Here is a 14230-nt window from a genome sequence, read left to right as displayed (position 1 = left end):
TCGCGTCGCTATTTTGCAGCGACAGTTTCTCAAAAACCGTCGCATGTAACGACAGTTTACTTGAACAAAACCGTCGCTAATTTAGCGACGGTTTATTTGAATAAAACCGTCGCTAATTTAACGACAGGTTAACTATAAACCGTCGCTAATATTAAGCGACGATTGCTAGTGATTGAATGAGTGGGGGCCCCGAAAGCACATGCAGGATAAGCAGGTGGTTCAGGAGACGGTCTAAAAATGGGTCCGGTCCAGAAAGATAACTCTCAAAAAAAAAAAAACGAAGCTGGAACTAATCAAGATCAATAGGAAGCTAGGAATCTATTGACAAAGTTCATGCCACGACAATCTATATGAAAGGGCAGTTTTCTTGATGCATTCCTCTTGACTTGAGAAAGTTTTTTTTTTATTTAATTCTCCAACTTCGGATGAGCGCCTTACCAACCCCAAGGAAACTCCGAATACAGGCCTAGATCGCGATGATTTTTTATTCATCTGGGACTAAGATCTTAATTTTAGAACGAAACTCATAATCCAAACTCAATTGTAACAATCGTCAACTTAGCCAAAAAATTTTTATGTTATACAAATTTCGATCTAAAAAACCACCTTCATTTAATAAAATCATGAAACTTGCGGTATTGTGTATTTATGTAAATGGCTTCATACTTAAACATTATTTTACACTCATGATTACGTATTTTTTTCAACCAATTAATCATAAATTGTCAACCAGAGAATCCTAAAATTTTAAAATCATGAAGATCGGAAACCTAAAAAAACACCAAAGTGAGATCGGATGTCTAAATAATCTGTATTTTTAATCACAAAACTCTTATGTGTGAGACGAATATTCCTTTTGGGTCACCCATGAAAAAATATATTTTCTATGCCAAAATTGTTATTTTTTATTGTAAATATAGGTAATGTTGACTCATTTCATTATTAAAAAGATCCGTAAGATCATCTCATGAGATTCTTATTCAATTAGATTATATAATGTTTGTCACATAAAAATTAAAATTTTTTATGTGGCATAAATAGATCATTAAATGTTGAGGGTACTTATAGATGTTTGGAGTGTTTATTTAGTAATTAAACACCTCATCCTCCATGCACTAAACTCCAAATAAATCTTAAGTCCCAAGGTGGAAAATAGCTATTGGTTTTTTTACGTTTTTTAATTTCTTTTTTTTTTCATCAGGAATCAAGAGCGGATTACGAATTATATTTGTCTTTTTTCTCTTCTTTTTTTTTAAAAAAATATAAAAATATTCTTTAATTATCATTATAATAATAATAAATATTATTATTTTGAGTAAATCATAATCGAAATGTATATTGTAGGAATCTTTTAAAGGACTAAGTATATATATTTATACCTAAGTTGCATGTAACACAAGAACCGAATGAGTCGATTAATCAATATGAAATGAATATCGGTTGTTGTATATTTTTAGNTAAGTATATATATTTATACCTAAGTTGCATGTAACACAAGAACCGATTGAGTCGATTAATCAATATGAAATGAATATCGGTTGTTGTATAATTTTAGTTATATATAAAAATATCTTACATTTTGAATAGATATGTTTCTACTAAGTAAAACCATTTACTTTTGTCTTGGACTTGGCAATCTGAATTTGATTAAAGAAACATGAAAAATAATTTTTCAGATGACGAATAAGATATCTACTACATCAATCAATAAATAAAATATATGATAGAATTAAATATAATACATAAATTTTTATGAGATCGTCTCACAGATCAATTTTATTATATGTATCTCTTATCTATGAGATCGTCCCATCCGAAACCTATTCAAAACTTAGATTTTTTTCAACAAAATTTTTTTTCTTCCGATCAATGGGAATGAAAAGAGTAAATAAATATAGGGTAATTTTTTTATTTTTTTTTAAGGGGGGAAGTATGATTGTGAAAGATGATGAAAAAAAGCAAATGAGGAGTGGCCAAAAGGCAATTAGTGAGGTTGTGTTTGGGAGGTCCGGGCTTTGTTCGGGTGTGGTGGGTGTAATGGGGATTTTGCCGAATTCAGTAAATGCAGCAGGACACTGCTCTGACTCTGTCAACTGTACATTTATATGGTAAATAATTGTGTAATATATAACTCTCATGCAATCAATATTCACTGAAATTATTCCGACTTTTCATTGATAATAAATAATAATAATAATTTCTTAGAATTTAATTTCATTTATTTACTATTATATAATATAAATAAATAATTAGTGAGAATTTAATTAAATTGAAGGTGGAGAAATTATTGGTACTTTCATTTTTTAAAAACAAATTTACTATATACACGTGTGGATCCAATAGATTGGATTCACTAGGTTGACTCATTTACTTTCTTTTTTTTTTCTTTTAAAAAAAAGTTATGCATGTAATTTCAAACAGTGTTTTCAGAATCGGATTCGACGTGAAATCGATCACGACCCCNACAAAATGTGGTACACTTCATGTGGAAATGTGGTACTAAAAAGTACTCAAGGACTGAAAAAAAAAATCGACGACTGGAGACTGAAGGCCAATTTATCATACACTCAATCATAAAATAACAATAAAAATTGATATTACATTTCTGTAGTTATATTCTCGGTCGATTTAGAGTCGTATTACGCTAAGTTATATTTATTTTATTTTTGTCATTTTTCATCGGAAAAATAAATATATTAGATTTAAAAAAATAATATTATAAATTAAACGATAAAAATAATGAAAATGTAATAAAAATATAATTTTGACTAGTAAAAGCAAAATATAATAATTGTAAGACGAAATGGGTAAGTAAGCTATATTTATTATTCACATGACAAAGCATCTGACAGATGGTTAAGCTTGAGCCAAAAGTTAACCACAGATTTGAACTCGGGTTAATTTAATTAACACCGACCGGGTTTACAAACTCAACCACATAAACCAAAGATTTTTCTATTATCTATCTACAGTATCACTCCCATCTCTCCTCTCCAGCTCAAATGGCTCTGTTCCCTCTGAAAACCCTAATTCTTGATTCTGTCGCACTGATTTCTTAGCAAATTACACCAAAGATTCCATCTTTTTTGATGTTGTTTCACCTTTCATGGATCAACCGTTGAGCAATTCAACACCCAGTAATGCGACTGTACTCAAGACTCCGGAAGCTGACAGCGAAACTTCGACCAGGATCCAGCCTGCCAGCAAGCCGTCTCCCTTCAGCAACGGCGTGCTGAAGCGTCACGCGCCGCTGCACATCCACCACGGTGGTGGTTATGTTCTCGGCGGCCACCATCCCGTGGTGGTCACTTACAAGGAATGCTTGAAGAACCACGCCGCGAGCCTCGGGGGCCATGCCGTCGATGGCTGTGGTGAGTTTATGCCGTCTCCTGCGTCCAACCAGGCGGAGCCCACCTCGCTGAAATGCGCGGCGTGCGGTTGTCACCGGAACTTCCACCGCCGAGAGCCTGATGAGCCGCCGCTTGTTCTGCAGAATGCTACTCCGGCTTTGGAGTACCAGCCCCACCACCGCCACCACCCTCTCCCTCCGGTTGTCGCTTTTAACCGCGGGAACAGCAGCAGCCCGAACAATTCCCCGTCCCCCCCGCCGATCTCTTCCTCGTACTACCCATCGGCGCCCCATATGTTACTTGCGCTGAGCCATGGCTTGTCCGGCCCGCCTCCGGACAGTAACCAGCCAATTCCCATCTCCATAAACGCTTCTTCTACCCCTCTCTCGTCCAGCCCAAACGGCCGCAAGCGTTTCCGGACGAAGTTCACGCAGGATCAGAAGGAGAGAATGTTCGAACTCGCTGAAAGAATCGGCTGGAAAATGCAGAAGAAAGACGAGGATTTGATCTCAGAATTCTGCAGCGAAGCCGCAATCGACAGAGGGGTTTTCAAAGTGTGGATGCACAATAACAAGAGCACACTGGCCAAAAAAGATCAACCTCAACCCCAGTTAACTAACAATCTTACTGATAAATCCCTCAATACTAATGGCATCGACTACGGTTCCATCGGTGGCACCTCCTCCCCAGCTGCCGCCTCCACAGCCGTCCACCACCACCACCTTGAAAGCAATAATGACATGAAACACAGCATCCATGGACAAGATTTGAGCCACACTGCTCATGTTCTGGGCACTAATGGGTCTTCTTCTTCTTCTTGATCTTTTGATGCCATTGAAAATAAGCATTAGATAGCGAGAAAAGCTTGAATGAATGCCATCAATGGAGGCTGCTAGAATTATGGTTACTAGATTTTTATTTTCTTAAATCTTTCTTTAATCATTAAGCTAGTAGCTATCAAATATATCCATCCAGTTTCTTGGGATCACAATTGAGAATGATTGGATGCTTTATTTATTCGTTTATTTTTCCCATCTCCAAATCTTGAATTCCATGAAATCTCCAGCTCCATTAATTCCCTGTAAATTATTCTACAAATTTATTTTATGATTTTGTTTTTCAACTTTTAATCTGTAGCTCATTAATTAGCGGGCTTGTAGGGAAAAAGAACACAAATTTTCTGTCTGTGTTAAGGAACAGATGAGTGGTTTTGTCCGAGACGAAGCAGCAGAAAGTGGGAGTATTAAATAATTTTATCGAATCTTTCTGAGATTACACGATTCTTTCTTGATCTGAGCGGAGAAGATATACTTACATGCTTATCTCTAAGATTTTAATTCATATAATATAATATTTATTCCGATTCCTATCTACTTAATTTAATGATATTTTTGTGTAATTTCTCATGCCTTTTTCCTATATCTTCCTTTAATCTTTATCTCTGTCGTGCACAACTGGTCTGCTGGCAAACAAAACATCTACTGGTTTTTTACTATAAATAATTCTTAATTATTATTTAATCGTATATTGTGCCTAGTTTGTCAAATCCGTTTTTTTTGACTAACATGGTTTGCAGATTATTATGTAAGTTACATTTTCATTAAAAAAAAAAAAGAATGAATCAAGGCAAAAACTTGTGTGAGACGGTCTCACGGGTCGTATTTTGTGAGACAGATATCTTATTTGAGTCATCCATGAAAAAATATTACTTTTTATGCTAAGATTATTATTTTTTATTGTAAATATCGGTAAGGTTGATCTGTCTCACAGATAAAGATTCGTGAGACCGTCTCACAAAAGACCTACTCATGAATCAAATATTTGAGTTTTTAAATTTGTAAATTAAGACCGACGATTTTTTTATTTATTATAAAACTTTATTGTTGTGTGTGTTTTGGTGGCACTTTGTTTCCATATGGAGATATCAATGATTAATAACCAAATTTAACAATTGAAAGTGTTTAATCAAAATATAATGGTAGGTTTATTAATTGCATATCTCCCTTAATGTGGCAATTAGCTTTAGTTGTAACATCGGAATGTTCCTTTTCGGACATCATAATTAAAAAATATATGTAAGATTTGGTAGCTATAAGATATGTTTGGTGGGATTCATTAAATAATAATACAAATGATAATTACCTACTTAGCTAATCTAACTTCTCAACCTATTGCGATCTCCATGCATGTTACTTTCCTTTTAAGGGAAGTATTGGAATGAATATAATTGGTTAAATCAATTGATACGGGTAATTAATTTTTTATATGGAAAATTATTCTTAAAGTTGATTTATTTTGGGTTTTATTTTTTCATGGATGCTCAAAATAGAATATTTGTCTCACGAAATTGATTCGTGAGACCGTCTCACATGAGTTTTTGTACGTGTATATATATATATATATATATGTTAAAAGTTGCAAACTTGATTTCGAATAGTTGTATGCGTTTGTAAAAACAGAATCAGCTTCTGTCCTAAAATAATAATATGAATTTGGTGAATGGTGAAATCAGTAAAGTTGTTTTATTGGAGGGGTGCATCCCACCTTGTGCAATAAGGATTCATTTCAACAACCAAAAGTATGGGTCAGTGCTTTCATTAATTGGTGAGATTATGCGTAACATATATAGCTGAAAATATATCATATTAACGTAATTATACTTATATAATAATTTCTATATAATATATACAAGTATATTGTATTTATATTTATATTGTAGCTAAGACACATAATCATTGTCCCAATGTTTTTTCTGTTTTCTAAAAAAAATCCGCACTAATGACAATATCTGAATCAAGACAATGCAACTTAAATATTTTGAACAATGAAGCAATCCAAATACCAAGTATTAATAATTCTTTCCTCCCATTATGATCGAGCGCTTGTTTTTATAAAAACTATAGTTGATAAGAACAATGCAATTTAAATATTTTGAACAATGCAGTAATCCAAACACCACGTATTAATAATTCTTCCCTCCCATTGGATGACCTTGTTACTCATTGAAATTGAAAATGTAACTTTTATTTGATAATAAGATTATAAACTACTTTAAATAAGTTTAGTTAAACACTTTATAATCGTAGAATTAGACGTTTGTTGTTTTACCGAAAACTATAGTTTATGATAACAGTTACGTTATGTTTCGATCCTTGCATCAAGGAGAGCAATTATTGTTGTTTCACCATATTTGTGTCAATTTGAGAGTATATAGCGAATATTTAAACCTCTTGTAATTTAGATGTGGTAAGTGTTATTGAATATTAAGGTACGTAATAGTTTGTCAATCCATATGTTCTCTTTAGCAGAGCAAATCGGAGTTCAATGTTTATTTATTTATTATTAATTATTAAATTAAATTTATGAAATGGCCAAGTACTTGTCTTATAATCTTAAAATAAATTAAATAATCATTTATTCGTTGTATGTTTAAGAAGCACTTGCCAAATCTGGAGGACCACTTCATCATTAAGCATATAATTTTACTTTCACTTTTTGTTTGGGGTTTTTATCTTGGAATAAGTGGTTCCTTGTTAAAGGTAACCTTTATTTATTATTATTTTTTATTTTTATTTTTTGGGGAGAGAAAAATTAATAATTTTAAGCAAATTTGATGCTTAATTTTGTTAGAAATGTGAGTTAATTAGTCTTTGAGTTGTAACCCAGAATTTATAAACTTAACCTTTTATCTCATTAAATATAATTGTACTTGTATAATTTTTTGAAAATTCTTTTATAGATAGNATGAACAGCATACAGACTTACAGAACCAATTTTGGCTTTCTCCCGTTCTTATAATTTCATTTGAACAAGCAAGAAAATGCCTCTATGCTCGGCATATATTCCCCCACAAAGAAAATAGAAACATGTTGCATTTATTTAACATAAGACCAAATTACGATCTAATTGCGTACTCAATCGAGTCAGAATATGCGAGTTTCAATCACTTTTAAAAAAGGCCCACTTCGATGGAATTTTGGGTAGCGATGAAGATGCTGCTGACTTATCAAGTGATTAATCAATCCGTTTTACATAAATATAATATTTACGCCAGTTTATTTCAAGTGTTTATTAGATTTTACGTGGATTTTCAAATATTTTATCGACTAGAAGTTTGAAAACACTAAAAATAAATATTTGATAAATATTTCGATATGTCTACACGAATATATATTTATATAACCTGCTCAGTTTCTAAGCATTGTTCGGAATATATATGGAAAAATGATTTTTTTTTTGTGGCGATTATCGTTTATCTAAGCATGCAGATTTTTTAAGTTGTGTGAATTTTGGAAAAAAAAAAAGGTTTAAATATTTTTTTTTCCTGAAAAAATACAATAATGCAATGTAATGAACATTCATTTTCAACAAGATAAGGGTCGAATGTGACTTGTCAACTTGAGGATTTTCTATGTAATTTTTTTTATAGGACTTATCACGATTTAATTGGGCTGATTAAGTGATTCATAATTTTCCTTTTGCTTTATTTAATTTTTTTTTAATAAAAATAGAAATGACATAAAAAAATTTTGAATAAAAAAGCACATCTTGCAACTTGCATTTCGACTTTCGTCGTATTCAGTAATGTGTTTCTTTATTATTATTATGAAGATAAGCACATTACTTAATATTCTAAAATAAATTTTATTTTATTTTATTTCCAAAGTTTAATAATTTTTATATTATTTGTGTCTGGGTTAATTGGTTATTGTTTGGTGCGAATCATTAGACGTTAGTTGATTACACATTTTTGTTGCATCATGTTAGATATTTCATGTCGACTAAATCAAATGGTTGAGAGAGTTGTATACATGAACTTAGACAATATTCTCGCTTGAGATTTTTTGGGTGAAGTTAGACACAAGTTCATAGTCTTAACATGATATCAGATCTACCCAAGTCCAACGTTATGTATTGAATTGTCATCTTGTATATGACACCCTTTTAATATCTTCTAAACTTCATGACTTTTCAGTTGTTAATTCTTGATCTAAAGTATATTCTCTCTAATACTCAAATAAGAATAGTGATTAAAGAAATAACACAAGTCGTTTCATGAGCTCTCAATATTCAGACATGGACACACCCCCACAAGGTTGGGAGGTCTCCCATGGGACCGCCGTACCCAACCTGATCATCCCGGACTTTTACACCTCAGTTCCTTGGGAGATCAGCCAATTAGGCTCCGATGGGTCCTCGGTTCCCATCATATTATATCAACGTAATAATCATTAATGTATCGCTAAACTAATGGATCATATCTCGTTGCACGGTCTAGAGACGAATTATAAAGATCGAGTTGTCTTAGTTTTTGGTAATGTGGTGTCTCTCGACACTGCAAGCTTTTCACAAATAAAAAAAATCACAAAAATTATCCAGCACATAATTAGCAATTAAAATGATCCAAGACTCCCAAGTTCCCGAACAAAATTATAGGTTGGACCACATCTACTATTTCTCATGACACTACAAGAAATTCAATATACAACCATACTCAAAAGACAACGGTTTTATCAGAAACCGTTGTCTTTTTTCCTTTTAACAATGGTTTTCGTTAAAATCGTTGTCTTTCTGAATTTTTTCTTGTCGAAGACAACAGTTTAAAAACCGTTGTCGTGTGATTTCCGTCTCTAATTGGCGACAGTTTTTCAAAAACCATCGCAAATATTATTTGCGACGGGTTTTCAAAAACCGTCGCAAATTTAGCTACAACAACGGTTAAAAACCGTTGTCTTTGAGCAAACCATTTAACCAAAGGGGCTTTAACAACCGTTTTAAAATGGCTACGACAACGGTTAAAAACCGTTGTCGTATGACATTTTTTGTAGTATAAGTCGGATAATTACATGACCAAAACACAAAATTGAACATGTTATTTTTCGAAATCCACTATTAGATAGAGATTTAGTGAACGCACACGTGATTAACTTAACATAAATTGACGAGATTGAAAAAGGGAGTCTTTTTAATTTTGTGGGGATGGGGTCTTAAGTAGTGTCTCGTGCCATGTCGGGGCAGTGGAGATGGGTGAGTGTTGAAAATGCCTATCATAGCATGAATAGAGACAGCTATTTCTATTACACACAAAAACCCTAATTTGAGCCACTTCACGTGACGGATATTGGATTGGTTCCATTTGTTTGCCCATAAAACATTTGCGAATTAAATCCGATAATGATGCATGTGTTTAATTTTTTCATGTGACAGAGCCCGATATAGGCATGCTTAACGGACCGGTTCGGGCCGGAACCGACCCGGAACCGGACCCGAAACCGGACCCGGATCCGACAATCGAATTTAAAAAAAAAAAAATAAACCAAGGCAGTAGCCGGGGAAAAACGGCTACTGAAATGGTTTATTTTTTTTTTTTCCATTTGGCCCCCAATTTTGGGGGTCAAATTGCAAATATATATTTATTTTTTAACCCTCAAAATCACCTATAAATACAAGTCATTTTTCATATTTCACATATCAATTTTCTCTCAACTTCTCATTTCTCTACAATCAATATATTTCTTTGCTATCATTTCTCCAAATATATTCAATAATTGTGTTATAATTTTATCTATAATCCATATTATTTTTATTGTTATTTATTTAATATTTCGCAATTTACTCATACAAATATTTGAATTTCAATGGCATCGTCTTCAAACCGTCGTGGTGGTCGTGACGAATACGCTCCCGATTTTGGTGAACATTTTGGCTACATTCCCGACTTTGATGAAGTTGAACCTGGTCACGAGGATGAAGAAGCCATGGAACTCCCCAACAAAGATGTAGGGACGCCATCGTCTACTCGAGCAAGCATCACAATGTCAACGAGCACGACGACAGCCCGTGCAAAGCGAAGCAAAGTTTGGGATCACTTTGATATTGAACAACAAGGTACGAATAACTCTTTTGCCGTTTGTAAAATTTGTAAAACGAGGTATTCTTACAAAACGGGCGGTGGTTCCGGTGGTACCGGTACTTTGAAAAAACATTTAGTTAAGGTACACAAACTTGATCCTGATACGCTACAACCATTTGGTAGGGAACCAATACAACAACAAATTAATCCTTTTAGTGGTAAAGCTTTTACAATTACAAAAGAAATTTCTCGGAAAGCTATCGTAAAGTTTGTTACCAAATGTTGTCAACCTTTTATAATAGCTGAACAAGAAGGTTTTGTTGAATTTACTAGTACTATTCAACCTGGTTTTCATAATATTTCTAGGCACACACTTAAAAAATATTGTTTTGATATTTACAAAGAATATAAAGAAACACTAAAATCGCATCTTTCAAATATTTCTTGTAGAGTTAGTTTGACAACTGATATTTGGACTAATTTAAAATATGAATCATATCTTGTTGTTACATGTCATTGGATTGACGAAACTTGGACTATGCAAAAAAGAATTTTAGCGCTAGATCATTTAGAATCGTCTCACAACGCATACACTATAGCTAGATATGTTTTAAATGTTGTTAAGATTTATGGCATACAAAATAAAATAATGTCGATAACGTTAGATAATGCGAGTGCCAATACTCTTGCAATTAAATATCTTAAAGATTCACTAAAACCAATTTTAGAAGGTAATTTGCTTCATGTTAGATGTGCGTGTCATATTATCAACTTATGTGTTAAATGTGCTTGTGATGAACAAATGTCCACTGTAATAGAAAAATTCAAATTATGTGGGAAATTATTACGTGAAAGAAGATATGGACGTGACTGGAAAGCACTAGTCGAATCAACCGGAATTAAATTTAAAAAATTTCCTCTTCCTATTGAAACTAGATGGAATTCTTTATATCACTTGCTTCATACTTTATTACGTTTTCAAGATTTAGTTACTCCGTATTATAATAATATTACAACACAAGCTTTAATGCTAACAGACGATGATTGGAATATTTTGAGTAAATGTGTTTCTTTGTTAGAAATTTTTAAAGAAGCAACCGAAAAATTTTCTGGCATTAACTACCCTACTTCAACCATGTTTCTACCTTTGTTTTTCAATATGTTTTATAAATTTATTGAATATCGCGATGATTCTATTATGCGTGATTTTGTTGCAAATATGGAAAACAAATTTTTAAAATATTGGGAAACTATCCCAATCGTGCATGGTTTAGCAACATTACTTGATCCTACTCAAAATCAAGGAGGATTAGACGTGTTCTTTGAATATTATGCTAAATTTCTTGGGAAGAATGTTGACGATCAAAAGAAGTCAATCATGCATTCTCTCCAAGAATTGTTTGATTTGTATGCTAGTGAACAATGTGATGAACTGAGTGCGCAGTCGGAGGAGATGCCGACATATAAGAGCAAAAGTGGAGCACTGAACTTCTTTCAAAGTTTGAAACGACAAAAGTTCAAAGGAAAATCGGTGACAACAACCAATTACAATGAGATCCAAATTTATCTAAGTCAATATATTGAGACTACGGATAATTTCGATGTTCTTGATTGGTGGAAAGTAAATTCTAAACTTTATCCAGTGTTATCTGCAATTGCAAGAGATGTCCTACCCATTCAAAGTTCAAGTGTAGCTTCCGAATCAGCATTTTCAGTATGTGGAAGAATCATTGGTGACCAAAGAACTAATTTAAAGCCAGAAACACTTTCCATGCTAACGTGCCTACAAGATTGGTTTGCAGCAGAAAAAAAGAATAGGACCTCTGGCGCGATCGACGAATTCCAAAGCTCAAGTTCCGACGAAGATCCAGAATATTCTAAATATATTTTAATAAATCGTGATGAATTTTAGATTAACAATTGTAAAAGTAAATGTATAAGGTATTCTGTTAAAATTTTTTTATGTAATCATAATTATTTGCAATCAAAATTCTAAATAAAAAATTCTCAATTAATATGACTAATTTTAATTATATAGTAAAATATATTAAATTAAAGTTCGGAACCGGTTTGAACCAAACCGGAACCGGTTTATTAGAATCCGAACCGGTCTTGGTTCGGATTGGTTCCAAGTATTTGAACTTGGAACCGGAACCGGTTCGTAACCGGTTCGTAACCGGTTCGGACCGGTTCCAAGTTTACCGGACCTAGAACCGGTAGGAACCGGTCCGAAACCGGTCCGGTGGAACCGATAAGCATGCCTGGCCCGATATATTATTACACTTCCAAGTGAAGGCAAGCTTTGTTTAGAATTACTCAAGGGGAAAATGACGGGTTGTGTCTTGTAGAAATTAGGCAAAAACTCGTGCAAATTTTTTATTTAAGGAAAGATATTTCTAACTTCTTGCATTGCACTTTCTATTGTGGACATTGGTGATATGCTTGATGTTATGTCAGAAACATCCTATCAAGTAACATACCAATAGGGGTGGCAAAATGCAACACGACCCGTCAACCTGACACGATCCAACACGAAAAAAATCAGGTTCGGGTTGGGTGAGTTCGGTTTATTGCTAGGTTAGACAGGTTTCGGGTTGGGTCGCGGGTTGACCCGAAAACTTTTTTTAAAAAAAATATTACCTATATTTTTATATATTGTATATTTATATGATAAATTTTCATCATTTAATATTTATTTTGTATATTTTTTATTTTTTTAACAATTGTTTATTTGATTTAGTATATATATTTTTAATTTTCTATAATTAAACTTTCAAATTTAAATCGGAAATTTTGTTATTATGTGTTTAAATTAAAATATTATTATTATTTTTTATTTTTTCGAATTTTTTTCATTAATTTTTTTTAAAAAATAAAATAAATAAGTAAAATTCGTTAGGCGGGTTAGACGGGTTCGTGTTCGGGTTGAGGTTTTCGGATTGGTTTGGGTTCAGGTTGAAAAAAAAGTAAAAAAATTTTGCGACTTGACCCGAAACCCGACCCGATTGACACCCCTACATACCAATTTAATTTATTGTGGTAGATTTCTAATACTCATAAGAACCAGTTTTAGTTAAATATGATAATAGAGAACTGTAATTCAAAGCAACATACTATTTAAATATTAATTAGACTTATATCATCCCATTGCAACTTTTGAATATATATATATAATGTTTGTGTAAGTATTCTTGTAACCTAACACGAATTCAACAAGGCTTGATCTCTTTTTGTTAAAAAAAATTAAATAGAATTTAGTTGAATAATAAATGCCATTAATTATATATATTTTTTAACAAAAATTTAGGAGTGCGAGGGGTTGGTTAGTTATGAATTATGATGGAGAGGTCCGAAATCTTGCAATAATTATTAATGAATCTATGCTGTGGCAACTTACAAGACAATACTATTTAACATTTCAAATTTCTTTCTAAATAATAATAATAACAACAATAATATATTATAATAATGAATTCAAATTTCAAGAACCATAGCTTATCAATTGTGACATGTCACCTGTAATTACGGAAAAGGAATACTCGGTATTAATGACACAAACATTGAAACGTTACACTCTTAAATAATTCGTTTTAAGTGAAATTGAAAGATATATATCATTCCACATTCATATACGTTTTTTTTAATATATATAAAAGTGAAAATTTAGTAACATTTTTAATAATAACTATTATTTTCATATTAAATATATAAATAAAATTGCTTCTTATGAGTGTCCGAGTCGTGGAATAGATTAATATTTGATCAATATTTATAAGCTCGATTTCTTCCACGAATATTTTTTCGGACAACACATTCACACAAGATTTTGTTAAATATTTGAATTAAGTCGGTGGGACTCAACTCTTTTCATTCGTGCATGCCACGAATGGATGCTTCTTAATAATTTCTTCCATTTCTGAACCAATTTTTTCCCTGATTGTAGTCTTTTCAATAAAAATAAATAAATAAAGTTGATAAATGGCACAGCAACTATAGGCCACCTTATAAACTTTGACAACAAATATAT

The 14230-nt window shown here is 32.5% G+C and overlaps 1 protein-coding gene across 1 annotated transcript; it reads left to right on the top strand.

Annotated features, from left to right (window-relative positions):
* Positions 1–2946: 2946 nt before the first annotated feature.
* LOC140969410 (zinc-finger homeodomain protein 8-like) lies at positions 2947–4375 on the top strand. The gene has a single exon (XM_073430738.1). The coding sequence runs from the start codon at positions 3107–3109 to the stop codon at positions 4169–4171; it is 1065 nt and encodes a 354-aa protein (XP_073286839.1). The 5' UTR covers positions 2947–3106; the 3' UTR covers positions 4172–4375.
* Positions 4376–14230: the final 9855 nt, after the last annotated feature.

Source organism: Primulina huaijiensis, unplaced genomic scaffold (assembly GCF_012295235.1).
Source record: "Primulina huaijiensis isolate GDHJ02 unplaced genomic scaffold, ASM1229523v2 scaffold4153, whole genome shotgun sequence".
Classification (NCBI taxonomy): Eukaryota; Viridiplantae; Streptophyta; class Magnoliopsida; order Lamiales; family Gesneriaceae; genus Primulina; species Primulina huaijiensis.
The sequence above is the reverse complement of the archived record's forward strand: the minus strand, read 5'-3'. Positions and strand labels throughout refer to the sequence as shown.

What these genes read in the sequence shown, in the direction of transcription:
- LOC140969410 (XM_073430738.1), top strand. Translation starts at nt 3,107, where the DNA reads ATGGATCAACCGTTGAGCAATTCAACACCCAGTAATGCGACTGTACTC.